This window comes from Ambystoma mexicanum, chromosome 4q, assembly GCF_040938575.1.
Source record: "Ambystoma mexicanum isolate Mex_15411 chromosome 4q, UKY_AmexF1_1, whole genome shotgun sequence".
Classification (NCBI taxonomy): domain Eukaryota; kingdom Metazoa; phylum Chordata; class Amphibia; order Caudata; family Ambystomatidae; genus Ambystoma; species Ambystoma mexicanum.
The window spans coordinates 652,494,813-652,509,393 of NC_090928.1; the positions used below are offsets into that span (position 1 = coordinate 652,494,813).

The 14,581-nt window shown below is 44.9% G+C and overlaps 1 protein-coding gene across 1 annotated transcript in view; it reads left to right on the forward strand.

Annotated features, from left to right (window-relative positions):
• ERLEC1 (endoplasmic reticulum lectin 1) overlaps positions 1-14,581 on the forward strand; it is a 1,019,547-nt gene that overhangs the window by 265,795 nt on the left and 739,171 nt on the right. The window contains exon 5 of the mRNA XM_069608229.1: positions 12,904-12,970. Within this exon, the coding sequence (XP_069464330.1) occupies positions 12,904-12,970 (67 nt within the window). The remainder of the gene's footprint in view (positions 1-12,903; positions 12,971-14,581) is intronic.

A 14,581-nucleotide genomic window follows, 5' to 3' on the forward strand; every position in this document is an offset into this window, starting at 1 on the left:
TTAATCCCATATTTTCTATCTGCAGAAATCTTACCCTTCAAGTCAGACATACAGTGCACAGAGGTCCAGCCCAAAGAGCCAGCCGTGTGTTACACATCACCTTTGCAGATACGGTATACGCCCAGTCAAGACCGGCGCCTCTACGGGAATCAGGTGAGCGTTACAGGCACTCTGGCCGACCTATACAGAAGGGAGAGTGGGGTCGGGGTGGCCATATTGTTTAGTATGTCTTTCCTCCTTTCCCCTCTTTTCCCTTTCGGTCTGGTCATCCTTCCCTTTTGCTATGGAAAGGACTCCTTTTAGATTCTGCCATAAGTGTAGGGTCAGATATCCTTGGAAGGACGAACACAGGATGTGTAATGCCTGTCTCCCCCTAGAGCACGACGAGAAGCGGTGTGAGGCGTGCAAACTCCTTTGGCCCAAGACCCTTAAGGAGTGCCGTGTAAAGCGGTGGGCTGCGTATGGTATGTCACGCATGAAGCCCCCCTCCCCACCGCCACACCAGCCGAAAGTGACAGGGGTACTTCGGATGACCAAACGTCCAACGCGGATGTTATAGACCTTGAGGCGGACACTTCTAGATCCGCCACGCCCGTCCCCGACCCTTCCAGGCTCGACTCTGGTCTTGCTACAGGGACCCCACCCGGCGACAGGGGCATACAAGCGCATCGCACTAAGCACACAACCCCTACGCCAATTTCGACGCCTTCGACGAAAAAAGCGAAAGCACCAACGTTGCCGCCAAAGTCTTCGCCGGTTGCCTCGGATCGCTCTGATCCAAGGCTTTCCCCGCATTTGCAGCAGCACATGGCGACTGGGCAATCAAGACAAACCAAGGGCGCTACTCCAAAACCTATACGCGTTGAAAGTCGGGAGCCCGACGCTTCAAGTTCCAAGTCCTCAGTAGGCCCGAAAACTACAGCTAGGCCTCTACCCTGAAACCCGTCCGCTAAGCCTCCTGGTGGCACGGACGGTATTTCTACTGCCGACAAATCATTGGAGCCTTTTTCTCATGACGATTCGGCGACTATCCAAAGTAGCATCGGAAGAATCGCAGCGGTGGTGGGCCTTATTCCGGTTCCGCCGAAGGTTATGGGTCAATCCGCGTAAAAGATTTCGGCGGATTGGATTCCCGATTCCGATGAGGCTTACGTAGATAGTCAAGAGCCTCTCTCTGACATCCTTGGAGGTTCCCGTCGACGCCCAGGTGCGGAGAACGTCACTTCTCGCACCGGCCCGTTTGGGTCTTCTAAATGGACTACAGAAAAAGTTGAGGGTTGTATGGATCGGCTGGAGCGGATTATCAGTTCTTCTGATCATCCGCCCCGAAAAGGGCTCGGGTAGACCCTAACCCCCAAATTCAAGTAGATCAGTCTCAGGTTTTCCAACAAAAAGACGTGATCCATATGGATACTTGTAGAGACATCTATAATGAAGAAGAAGAAGCTTCTTTTCTCAAACTATGAGGAGGATCAACAGGATACGACGGACAACTGGGAGGAAACCCAGCAGGAAGGTCAAAACCCTTGGACACAGCAAGATCCGGACTTTGATATTTTGTGCCTAGTTTCTCCTCCGTCCACCCCGGCTCGCCAGGCCTCCCCTGTGGATGACCAAATGGCTTTCAACTCCATTGTGAAAAAAGCGGAAGAATTCTTCAAAATTGCCACTCAAGAGGCGGTACCGGAGCAGGATTTCGTGGCGGATATTAAGGAAAAACCTCTGGTGAGTCAATCCAACCCCCTCCTTAACTCTGTTAAGAGATGGGTAGCTCCCTCATTGGTCACACCTGCTCAGACACGAGCAGTGAACCCGAGAGTCGAAAAATTATTTCGGCCTTCTCCTACCAACCCTCTGTATATCAAAGGGCATGCCAACCCAGACTCACTGGTAGTGACTACCACCCGGAAGAGGGCAGGCGTACCCCTTGCCACGGGAGAATCACCACCGGACAAGGAGTGTAAAAGGTTATATGCCCTGGGCAAACTTGTCACATCAGCAGCTGCATACACCATTCGGGTGTTAATAATACTACGTTAGAGTACTCTGACAAGAAGGACCGCTTTGTTGGGAGACACTGAAAAGGCACCCTGCTTCATTGAACTGCTGTGCACTGCGAGCTTGCTGAAGCTCCTGCCGACGTGCTCTTCGCTTCCTGGAGGAGGCGGAGACACCGGCAATCACGTGACTGCTAACGTGAACTAGCGGCAGCATTTAGAGACTGCCAAAGCACCCTTGCGGCGTAAGCCCTGGTGGCAGAAGGGCTGGTACTGTTAGGCTGTTTGGCGGCTTTGGCGATTGGCGTTTCGTCCAACAAACGCGAAGAGCGTTGCCAGACGATTCCAGGCAAGCACAGGTAAGAAGCAAAATTATGGCTGAGGCAGGCCCTCTGACTCGCTCTAAACTCTAAAGACATACACACTGGCTTTAGACAAAACTGTGTCTCCAGAGGGTAATACGAACACTAGAAAGTGTGAGCTTGAGGGCTACAATTGGTCGAGTCAAAAGCAACAAAATAATACACTGGATACTGTGGTACACACTGTCCAAACAGCGCTAGCATTACAATCATCAAGCACTAATTCCACTGTTTCCATCATTAGCACAACCCGCAAGTAAATATCTTGCTAGAAATTCGTCTGCAATTGCGTCAACATTACGATTTGAGACGGAAGGGAAAAGTGAAGCAGACCCTGCCCCGAAAGGAGACAAGTTAACCTCTAACAGCAGTAAGGAAACCTTAGTGTAATCGCGCTGGAGGACGATGCGAACAATGCTAAAAGCAACGTTCACCCAAACAAAATCAGCGCGTGCAGTTTACACGTTAATACAATTGAAAACTCACAAGACGGAACCAGAGAAAATGCGATTGAAATCAACACAGTGGTTTTTGATTCTCCGTTTGACGCAACAGACATTGAGCTTCTGCAACTCGAGGTACCAGTCATAATGGTGAAGAAAACTCAATGAGATTTGTTTACCCGCCCACAGAAGGAAGGAAAAAAGACGTGTTGGTGGGAAGGATTTTCAATAAAACAATAGCAAATCTAGGGCAAACATGTCATAAAACATCTGTTTTTCCGATAAACAAGGACCAGTCAAAAAAAGTAAACGCAAATATGGTAATTACAGAATTAAGGCTCGCGAAAGGTCTACCAAGCCAGAGCAAAAGTAAAAATGGACAAAACAATAATGAAAGCCTAGAGACAAATGGCTGCAAGCTGACTAGCGGATTTGATTTTGCTGGTCGCGAAGCACGCCTTACAGAACGTCTAAAAGCCGACTTGAAACGATGAAGAGTAAATTAGCAGAAAGCTTTACCGCAAACAACAAAGCCAAAGATAGCCAAGCACGTGCGGTGTCTCTTCAAAAATCTGCGAAGAACAAAGAACTTCTAAATTTACAAACAAGTCCTGAATTACACGGCCGTTAAGGGAGTCGTGATTCGAACATTGAAAGATTAATGTTTAGAAATCAAATCCACGGTACTCCTGTAAATGCACCAAATGACAAACTATATGTCTCTCAGGAAGAAAGGTGCTGCTTAAGAAACTCACTGCAGCCGATGGTAAGCAGCTAAACGCCGGTCCAGGCGTCCTCTTCAATCGATGTCAGTCCGTTGCCGCAGATGATCACAGAAGCTCCAAAATGGGATGGACGTACCATGGCAAGAGAGAGGAACGACCCAAAATACAATGACTTAGAAAAGGAGTCGTCACTCAAATCCAATTTGTCAACGGCGGCCGCAATACAAATTCATAACAATGTACTCGCCGCAACGTCGCTGGCACTGATTCCATTCATCAAACTGTATGAATCACTTCATGATGAACTATAAAATAATAGCGCGCAACTTAGTCATTTAAATGAAAAAATCAACAAAATGGAAAGGACAAATGCATTATTCACACAACAATTTGAAAATGAAGCGTCTAAAACTTGGACCCGGCATACTGAGCTAAGCGCACAGATTAAAAATGACTGTATGGAAAAAAATTCCTTACTAAAATCTTTAAGGTGTAGCTCAATGCATGGACCTTTGCATCTCAATAACGAGTCTCAAGCCTCCGCGAGCCTGAAAGAATCGGAAAAGATCACGGCAATTCAGCCCTCTGAAGGCAGAAATGTGATAATACGTCAAAAACACCAGGAAAAAAATGATACAACCGATTCCCTGCGCCAATCGATCGAAACACAAGGCCAAAAACCTCACGAGAATGCCCACTTACCAACTGGGGAACCTCAGACGGGACAGGCGTGTGGCAGTGACTTGCCACCGGCTAATTTAATTGATTCAGAGGAGTCGTCTTTGTCAAGGAAAACAAAAATCGTGGCAATTGGTGAAATAAATGCCGAAAAATCCTCGGGCTTTCCTCACTGTTCGACTGACAAACTAACTTATTGAATTTTTGGAGGCGCAGCAAAAAATATCATACGTGAGGTCAAATCGGTTCAATCTAAGTCGGAAAAGCAGTGTCCAGCTAAAAAAAAAACTTAGAAAAAAAAAACCTGGAGGTAAAAAAAACTCAAGTGGTTCACGAATTTTCATACGAAACTTGCCTACCCCAGTCAAACAAAGTCTCTTTGTAAGGGATAATCAAGTTCAACAAAAAGGACCGGAAAAAGAGAAAGCTCTAATAAAAATAACAGGAGTAACAGTTAAATCTGATACGAAAAATCCCAAAAAAAGAATGCGACTAGACTCAGACAACGTCTCCATCCAATCTGTACTATCTTCGGTGGATCTCTGTGATCTTTCAACATATTCTGACGACTTTGAAGAAGAAAAGACGGCTGAATCCGAAGAGTTGGATGAAACATATCAGTCAATTACGAAGGAACCGCTAAGCAACTTTTTATGCAATCAAAGGCAAAATTCGCAAAAAAAAATGAGCCTCAAAGAAAATCGGAAATTACAAAAAAGCAGCAAAGCTTCCCTGGGCCTAACGACAGCCAAGAGCAGGATAGAGCGATAAAACAGCATGTCTCATTAAATCCAAAACTTACACAAGCACAATCACAGACTAATTTACTTGCAGCGGAAAATCTTAAACCGAAACAAAAGAACTGCAGGGAAAAATACGTATTGAAAACATATTCCATGAGGAAAACGACGTAAATCTAAACAGAGGCAATGTCATTCGATTACTGCATTAAGTGCCAATATTGAGAACATTAACAACAAATGACATTGGAATAGTGGAATAGGTCTCAGAAGAACGAGGTGACCAAGTTCTACTGCACATAAATTCAAAAGCAGTACGAAAAACCATCATGGCGGCAAAAGAAGAACTACTGTTTATGGGCTTTGAGATTTCGGATGAAGATCTACCGATTTCCAAAAATTCTAAAGGCTCAAACAATAGCAAAAATGCAAAAGATTCTAATGAACAACGCCGTGATACTTTGAGGAATCAGTTGAAAGCCTTTCGGTTTGATCCTTCACAAACAAGTGATGCGGAAACAAGAAAAAGAAAACATTAGCTAGACAACAACGACCGAGAAGGGCTGGTCACACTGTTCATGGAATACGTGAGGTTTTCAACACCTATTTGATGACTTCCCAGTTGATTTGTCAGAAATTCTTTTAATCTGTTTACAGGAGACATGGTTACGAAGTCCGCCTGTAAAGGACGGGTACCTGACACTGCTCAATCCAGCGGAAAGAAATGCTCAGGGTCGCCCATACTCCGGCCTAATCACAATGGTGAAAAACGGAACCACCTGGGAAGTTTGCGGAATTGAAAATCCAAATAGCTTTGTACAGGCAACATTAATTCACAAACCAAATGGTCAACTTACGGATTCAAAATATCTGCTCCTAATTAACCTGTATTGGAATCCAGTGAAGATCACAACTGAGAAGTTCATCCCATCTATAACAAATATAATTGACAAAAATCAAAGGAAATACCAAGAACTATCGATAATTATATGCGGTGACATGAACCTATCATGGTTCAATGATGAAATGAAGCTCATCTCATCACAAAGGATACACAGAAGATCATCGCAAGGAGAGTGGGTTGGGACAATGAAATGGACGCAAGAGACTGCGACATGGTAAATGGACAAGTAACTGGAGACATACCACCGATGTTCACCTAGAGAAACTTTGGCCACAAAAAGATCCTTGACTTCATATGGACATCAAGAAATGTTTGGACTAAGTTCACAAAGTTACGAATTATCCAGACAGATTGAAGTGACCATGACGTCTTGGAAATGTCCTGGCCTTTAAGCCAGAAACTGGTGGTAGTGTTCTGCAAACAAATAGTAGAAGTAAAACAAGGGCGAAATCGGTTACGCTTAAAAGAAAATCAAATAAAAGGCCTAACAGAGGAGTATCGATCCCTATCTAACACAACAGCAAATCCGATAAACTATGTCGCCCTATTGCCTTACCAACAATTGAGAAATCCAAGGATCCTAAACAACAGAAAAACACACATGCATGAATGGAGCAGACTAGTAAATGACCAGAAGAAACTGCTCAATAAAGAAATAAGAGTGTTAAAGCGGAATATGGGAGTGAATGCCGCCTCATATATCAAACAACGGCGACAAAAATACCGTAATTGGCAAAAATCGTTTTCCTGCGCAAGAGATCAAGAACGTGGTGAGATGATGTTATCCTTGATTCAATCGAACAACGCGAGAGAGATTTGGCGCGTTCTAAACAACAACAATGCAAATCAAACAGACGCGTTAGCAAATGGAGTCTCCGAAAGAGCCTGGCAAAATCATTTTAAAGGCGTTTTCGAACAATCGCATCTGGGCCTAATAACAGACATGAATATTGAGTTAAAGCGATGGGAAGTATCAGAAACCGAGGACGACATACAACATGCAATCTCCAAGTTAAAAAATTCAAGAGCAGCAGGGCCAGACAGCATCTCCAATGTAATGCTAAAAGCACATAAAACGGAATGGTCCATCTTCATTGCTATACTGTTTGACAGAATTGCTAACCAAAAATCACTCCCAGTATCCTGGACCGAGGCGATTGTTGTGCCAGTATTCAAGAAGGGGGATCGGACTGACCCAGTCAACTAAAGGCCAATCACCCTTCTTGATGCTATTGGAAAGATAATGGCGACCTTTCTCCAGCAAAAATTAACAACGTGGGCTACCAATAAAGGAATCATGGACTGCCGTCAGACAGGTTTTACTAGAGGAGTCGGGACGGAGATTAATCTGACTATTGTAAACCTACTGAAACTGGAAGCTTTACTGAAAAGCTCAAATATATTCCTTGCCGTTGTAGATATGCAACAGGCTTTTGATACAGTCAATCGTGAACTTCTATGGAGAAAACTTAAAAATTGGGGTTGCCCAAAAATATTCTACATCCAATAATGGCCTTCCATTCAAAAACATCGATTCGTGTAAGGATAAATGGAAAGGGCGAATTAACTGAAGCAATAGCCACGAATAAAGGGGCAAAACAAGGTAGCTGCAGTCTTGTTTAAACTATTCATTGCAGATATCCTGGATGCCCTAACAAACATACACCGCTTCTCCCCAAAAATAAATGGTCACCAAATCTGGTGCATAACTTATGCAGATGACCTGGATTTGATTGACAAAACTCAAATAGGGTTACAGCGACTAATATCAGGTTTACAACAATACATGGAGAAAAATGACCTAAGAATCAACGTAAAAAAGACCAAAATAATGAAGTTTGGCCCGGCAAAAGGAAAAATAAACCGAGACTTCAAATGGAAGATCAACAACGAAGAAATCGAAGCAGTGGGTGAAATACGCTATCTGGGAGTTCTAATAAATAAGTCAACTCGAGAAAGAAATTGGGTATTAAACCAGCTGCAATGATTGAAAAACCTTGTTTGTAAAGTTTAGCTTAATCCCAGTGTGGCAGTTTTATGTGCAAAAGGTAGTCCCTGGAATTACATATGGATCAGAAACAGGATGGAACTTCGACCATAAAATTTGGGCACAACTAGAGGGAATCTTCTGGCGGCGAATGTTAAGTCTACCGAACTATATCTCATTCATTGTAATAAGGTATGAACTTGCGTTGGAAGAACTATATGGCTGTGTCGTATGGAAATCCCTAGCGATCCGATGAAAAATGCTAATCGCAAATCCAGAACCTGCATATAAGTTATTAGCGCCAAGAGATAATTTGGGATATACTGGACTACTCAAGACCTGGACACAGAAGCTAGAGGAAGTCCTAAAGGTGAGCGATATCAAGATCGAAACTTTGCTAGACCAGCCTCAAATCGCAAAGAAAAAAATAAAACAATGGTTTTGGATTCAAAATCTGTCCAAACATAAAGATGCTCTGGACCATAGTCTTGTAATGAACAAATTAGATAATTTGCCACAATACTTGCAGAAATTTCCTTCTCGTCATCATCGAAATGGATTCTTAAGATTGCGTCTAAATGCCATAAAAACAAAACAAATTTTAGTGGCACGTCACATTGAAAAATGAGATGACAGCAGTTGCAGATTCTGCACGACTATATAGAATCACTTAAACATCTAATAACAGAATGCCCAGAACTTAAGATCTTAAGGTCAATCCACCTAAAACAATTTGCGCCAATAAATGACAACATGGATGAATGGCGGCTAAGAATCTTAGGTGGAAGTTCAGTTCATCTGACATGCTCAGTAATAAACTTTCTGGAAGCCTGCTTGGACATTGAAACTTAAGTCTGGGTTTGTGAATTGTGATGGAGGATGGTTGTTTTCTTAAAGGTTATGACAAGAAATGTGTTGTGATAAAAGTTTGATTTAAAAAAAAAAAATTACAATAAAAAAAAAAATAGCAAGCTATGCTGATGCCCAATGGAACTTACTCGAAGAAGGCCTCCAGGAGGTTCTTGAACCTGCCAGAACAAAGCTTCTCGCCATTGTTTCGGAGGGAAAACTGGTTAACCAGAATGTGGTGAAGAACACGATGGACACTGCAGAAACAGCAGGCAGATCTCTTGCACAAGGTACTCTTCTGAAAAGACACGCATGGCTGCGTACATCCGGCTTCAGACCTGAGACTCAGGCCTCCCTCATTAATAAACCCATTGAGTAGACTAACCTCTTCGGGAAAGCAGTGGATGAAGCGTTGGAGACGGCCAAGAAGGAGCACGAGACTATAAGGTCTTTGCACCAGATTACACAAAATCCCTCCTCCCAGAGGGGTAATAATTCTCGGCGGTCCTTTCGAGGACAAGCCCATGCCAGTCAGAACAACTATGGCACGGGTAACTTCAACACATATCAAGCATCCGGAAGCCCTACTTACTACCCCTCAAGGGGTCAGAAACGTGGCAAAGGTAGAGGCAGAGGCCGTTTTCCCAGAGGAGCCACAGCCTCTGGTCAGAAATGACCACCAAGTCCAGGTCCCCTCCCATGTCTCCCCGGTCGGGGGGTGATTAACATCTTTCCTCAAGGCATGGGAGGGGATAACTTCCGACCAGTGGGTCTTGAAGACGGTCGCCTACGGTTATTGCGTGGAATTCGTCCGACCTCTACAGTTCAGACCACCACGCTCACGGCGCCTTTCACCGGACCATCTGGAGATCCTGATTCAAGAGGTGGAAGCACTGCTGGGAAAGGACGCCATAGAAGCCGTCCCTATTCTTCAGGTAAACTAGGGTATTTATTCAGTGTACTTCCTTGTACCCAAAAAGGATCTCACCATGCGTCCTGTTTTAGATCTGCGCCCAGCGAACAAGTTTATAAAACCCCAGAAGTTTTGCATGGTAACACTGCAGGAGGTGATTCCATTGTTGAAACAGGGGGACTACATGGCAACATTGGACATGAAAGATGCATACTTTCATATTTCAATGTTGCCAGCGCACAGAAAATATCTAAGGTTCATGGTCCAGGCCAAACACTACCAATTCAAGGTACTCCCCTTCGGCATCGCCGCGGCGGCAAGGGTGTTTACCAAAGTCCTGGCAGTGGCAGCAGCACACCTGCGCAGACTATCAGTCCCAGTTTACCCTTACCTCGACGACTGGCTCATTACAGGGGACTCGTTCGACGCTTGTTTTTCGAGCACCCAAAAAACAGTAGATCTCCTCTTCAGCCTGGGTTTTTCAATCAACGAAAAGAAATCCAGCTTAGTTCCCAGCCAAGTAAAACAATTTCTGGGAGTGCTAATTCGGACGGAAGGCGGACTTGTCTTCCCCTCCAGCGAGAGGGTTCCGTACATGCTCTCTCAGATTCCTCAATATGTAGCCAGTCGAGAGGTGGCGGTATGCAAAGGCCATGCATTTGCTAGGGATGATGGCGTCATGTATATACTTGGTTCCCAATGCGCGGCTGCGCATGCGTCCCATGCAAGAGTGGCTCAACAGCCAGTGGTGTCAGGCCAGCGGACAATGGGAAGATCTGTTGTCTCGCCAGCCCTCGTTCTCTCTCTGCAGTGGTGGCCAGGAGAAAACCTCTTGAAGGGGAAGAACTTCACCACTCCTGCAGTGGAAGCCACTCTCACGACAGATGCATCTCTCACTGGGTGGGGGACTCGCCTGCTTCAGCAGACAGCACACGGAGTGTGGTCCCCTCAAGTAGCGTCCAACCACATAAACTTACTGGAGCTACTAGCGGTGTTCAAAGCATTGAAAGCCTTTCAGGTGCAACTGCAAGGGAAGACAGTGCTGATCCTAACCGACAGCACTACAGCAATGTACTACCTGAACAAACGGGGGGGCACTCACTCTCCAGGGCTATCCAAGCTGTCCCAAAACATTTGGATATGGGCTCTTAAACACAAGATGTTTTTGTTTCCCAACATGTTCCAGGGGAACTCAATCTTCTGGCAGACGTACTCCGCAGAGATTTTCCTCTGCCAGAAGAATACGAATGGCGATTGCACAAAGACATTGTGTCCAACGTCTTCGCAGAATGGGGTTTCCCAAAGATCGACCTGTTTGCTACTCAGGAGAACGCCCAATGCCAAGACTACGCCTCCAGGTACCCCCAGAACCGATCCAAGGGGAACGGTCTCTGGATAACTTGGTGGGGGAATTTTGTCTATGCTTTTCCCCCCTGACTCCACTTCTCAACAAGATAGTGCACAAGATGCACCAGGAACCAGTCACCATGATACTGGTGGCCCCCATGTGGGCCCGCCAACCCTGGTTCGCTCACCTGATGGAAATGTCCCTCTCCCCACCAGTCAAGCTGCCCTGCCTGTACATCATGTTGTCTCAGGACAGGGGGGAGACCCTACACCCATGCCCACAAACTCTGAATTTAGCAGCCTGGCTCCTGAGATCATAGAGTTTGGACACCTGCAACTCCCTCAGAGATGCATGGACATACTCGGGGAAGCGAGAAAGCCTAATACATGTTATTGCTATGCCAACAAATGGAAACGTTTTGTCATCTGGTGCAATTCCAAGGGCGTCAATTTCATTGATTGCTCGCCCTCACATATTGTGCTGTATCTAGCCCACCAGTTTGACACTGGGTTAGTCTTCAATTCCCTAAAGGTTAATCTGGCTACTCTGTCAGCCTACACCACATCACAACTAAATGTATTGTGGTGGAAAATACCAGTAATGAAAGCCTTTATGGAAGGGGTTAAGAGGATTTATCCTCCCATCTCTCACCCAGCCCCTAGATGGGATCTGAATGTGGTTTTGACCAGGCTCATGGGAGCTCCCTTCGAGCCTATGCACAAAGCAAGTCTGAAAGATCAGACTTATAAGACAGCCTTCTTAGTGGTTATCACTTCTATCAGAAGAGTTAGCGAACTACAGGCTCTGTCTGTTTTAGACCCCTTTGTTACAGTCCACAGAGATAAGGTAGTTCTGCACACACACCCCAGGTTTGTGCCCAAATTCATTTAGAAGTTCCATGTGAACCAGTCAATCGAACTACCCACTTTTTTCCAGAACCCTACTAAAATGGCAGAAAGAAGCCTTCACACATTAGACGTGCTCAGGGCAGTCCTGTTTTACCTGGAAAGAACTAAACCACTAAGGAAGACTAAACAATTCTTTGTTTCAGTGGTAGCTGGTAGAGAAGGGGATCCTGTCTCTAAATCAGCGATCTCAAGGTGGATTGTCAAATGAATCACACTGTTACACTCTTGCGAAGAGAGAATTGCCCTTCAAGCCTACAGCACACTCTACTCGAGGCACTGGGGCATCCATAGCATTCATTGCAAATGTTCCCCTTGAGTCCATTTGCAAAGCGGCAACCTGGAGTTCTGTACACACCTTTACAAAACACTATTGCCTAGACACTCATTCTAGGTCTGATTCTCAAGTGGGACAAGCAGTACTAAGACATCGTTTCTCTACTGTTCCTTCTCACAACCCACCTCCAACTCCGGGTACTGCTCGCTAGTCTATGCACAGCATGTGATTCTAAGCAGATTAACAAGCTTCAGAAGACATGCATTACTCACCGTAATAGCATTTCTGATGATTGTATGTGCTGGGATTCACATGCGCCCTCCCTGCCTCCCCGCTTGGGGTGGAAGGAACATAGACGTTTTACTACTTTCTCTCTTTATGTACTCACTCACTATACCCTTGGGCTCCCTCATGGCAGAAACAATACAATCGGAGGGACCTCGCCGCATGAGGGATTTTGGGTCCTACACACGTCACGATGGGGATAGTGTTACAGACACGCCTATGCCGACGTCCCCTTTCGGTCCCTGAAAGACAAGATGCAATACTGCGCGGTTACCACTGGATGTCGGACCATATGCACAGCATGTGAATGTAATCAGATAGAATCATCAGAAATGCTATTACGGTGAGTAATGCATGTTATTTTCCATTAGGGAGGAATTTTCCTTTCATGACTCAAGTTTAACTTTCTCACGTTTCTAAGTAATAGTGTAAAATTGATGTTTGAATTAATGGAATAGAACATTTTAATGTGTAACTTTTTTTTTTTTAGAAGCTAAATATTCAAGAATATTTTCTTGGAAACATGATCAAGAAGAGTTCTTTTGCAGATGGAACAGGTATGTGACACATATTTTCAATAACTGATGAACCCATATGCATGCATCATTGTAGGCCGACCCCGACCCTCACCCGAAATGATTTGTCTCACAACATTTGTCAAGTGTTGGCAATAAAAGGCTGCAGGATTTTATTGTACAGATATGGTTATGCAGATAACAAATAATCATATATCATAATAATATCATACTTTTGGGCATCAGGTCCTGAGGTTACCCCCTCTGGCCCGTGCCGCCTTCTCATGGACACCATACAGTGCCCTGTACTTCTTTTCCTTTGTTCATCTCCCTTATTTGTAGGGTGGGAGGGTTTTGTGGTAAAGAAGCAAAGTGTTGAAAGACGCTGAGTGAACAGCGAACCGCCTGTCAGTTTGGGTCCCCGTTCAGGGTCCACAAACAGATTGTTTTCTTAGAGCATTATGCTCTTATTTATAAGACCCAGGGAAGCCCTGGGTCTTTGATGTGTATAGTAGTGGGGGCTGTGCGCCAGCCCCCAGCCGGATAGCCGACATGTCTGGCCCCCCGAGGAGGGGGCAGGCCTTTGAACCTGGGCCCTGCATGACTGTTGGTTTTCCATAGGTGCTTAGCACCTTGTTGCTTGGAGGCAGGGTGAGGCACTTGTTCACACCTCACCCTTCCTCGGCTTTGTGTGACAGAGACTGCGTGTCTCTGTGCTTGTGGGGGAGAGGAGCAGGCGTGGAGGCGGGAGCTGGCCCTCTCCTAGCATGCCGGATGGTAACATCATTTACTCTGCCTCGCCTTGGGCGGCCCTCCGGCATTGCCCATAATTTTTTGTTGCACCCTTCTAAATCTTTAGTGCCATGAATTGTTTGAGTGTGCTAGTACACCGTTTTTTAGTAGCTCTTTCAATTGCAATTTTCCAACAAAACAACTCAACAGCATTTAAAACTGCTCAGGATTACATATCGGTATCAGAGTACCCTTGACATAAAGCAAACCGTAAAAGTGCATTGCAAAGCCATAGGTCTCAAATATAGATCGCTTAGCACAATTTGCAATCTCCATGTTGAGAATCATGTGTTACCCTTATCAAATAATTCCCATTGTTATTTTCTCCAAAACGCCTAAAAATAATTTTAGTGTAGTGTACCCCAAAAACATTTCGGGAGTGTCGGGAGGTTTTTCACAAGCTACTGCTGTAGGTTTCTGAAAAGCAAACCTTTGTGGGACCTCTCTTGGTAACGAGGTCGAGCGAACAGTTTGGTTGAGACGGAGGAGATCAAGGGTTTGGTTGGTGTAAAGTACGATTAACAAACATGTGTGCTTGACAAGCAATATAATCTCTACACAGGCAAGTACAAAACACTATATCTAGCAACAAGTGCATTAGTTAAGATACTAAAATGTAAGTGAGTCAATATTTACATATAAACAAGAAAAGTGGCAGAAAAAAAACCCTGGAGGGTACAGCGCATGGATGGCAAGTACAGGTGCTTGCTGGTGGGCTGCGGATGAGAGCGATAGTGGGAACCTGCCAAATTACCCACAAAGTAAACAATGAAGGAAGACTGGGTTTGCTCTCACACTGCGCACACAAAATCAAAATAGAAGCATAATTTGCTGATTATATTGAGTGATTTTAATCAACAA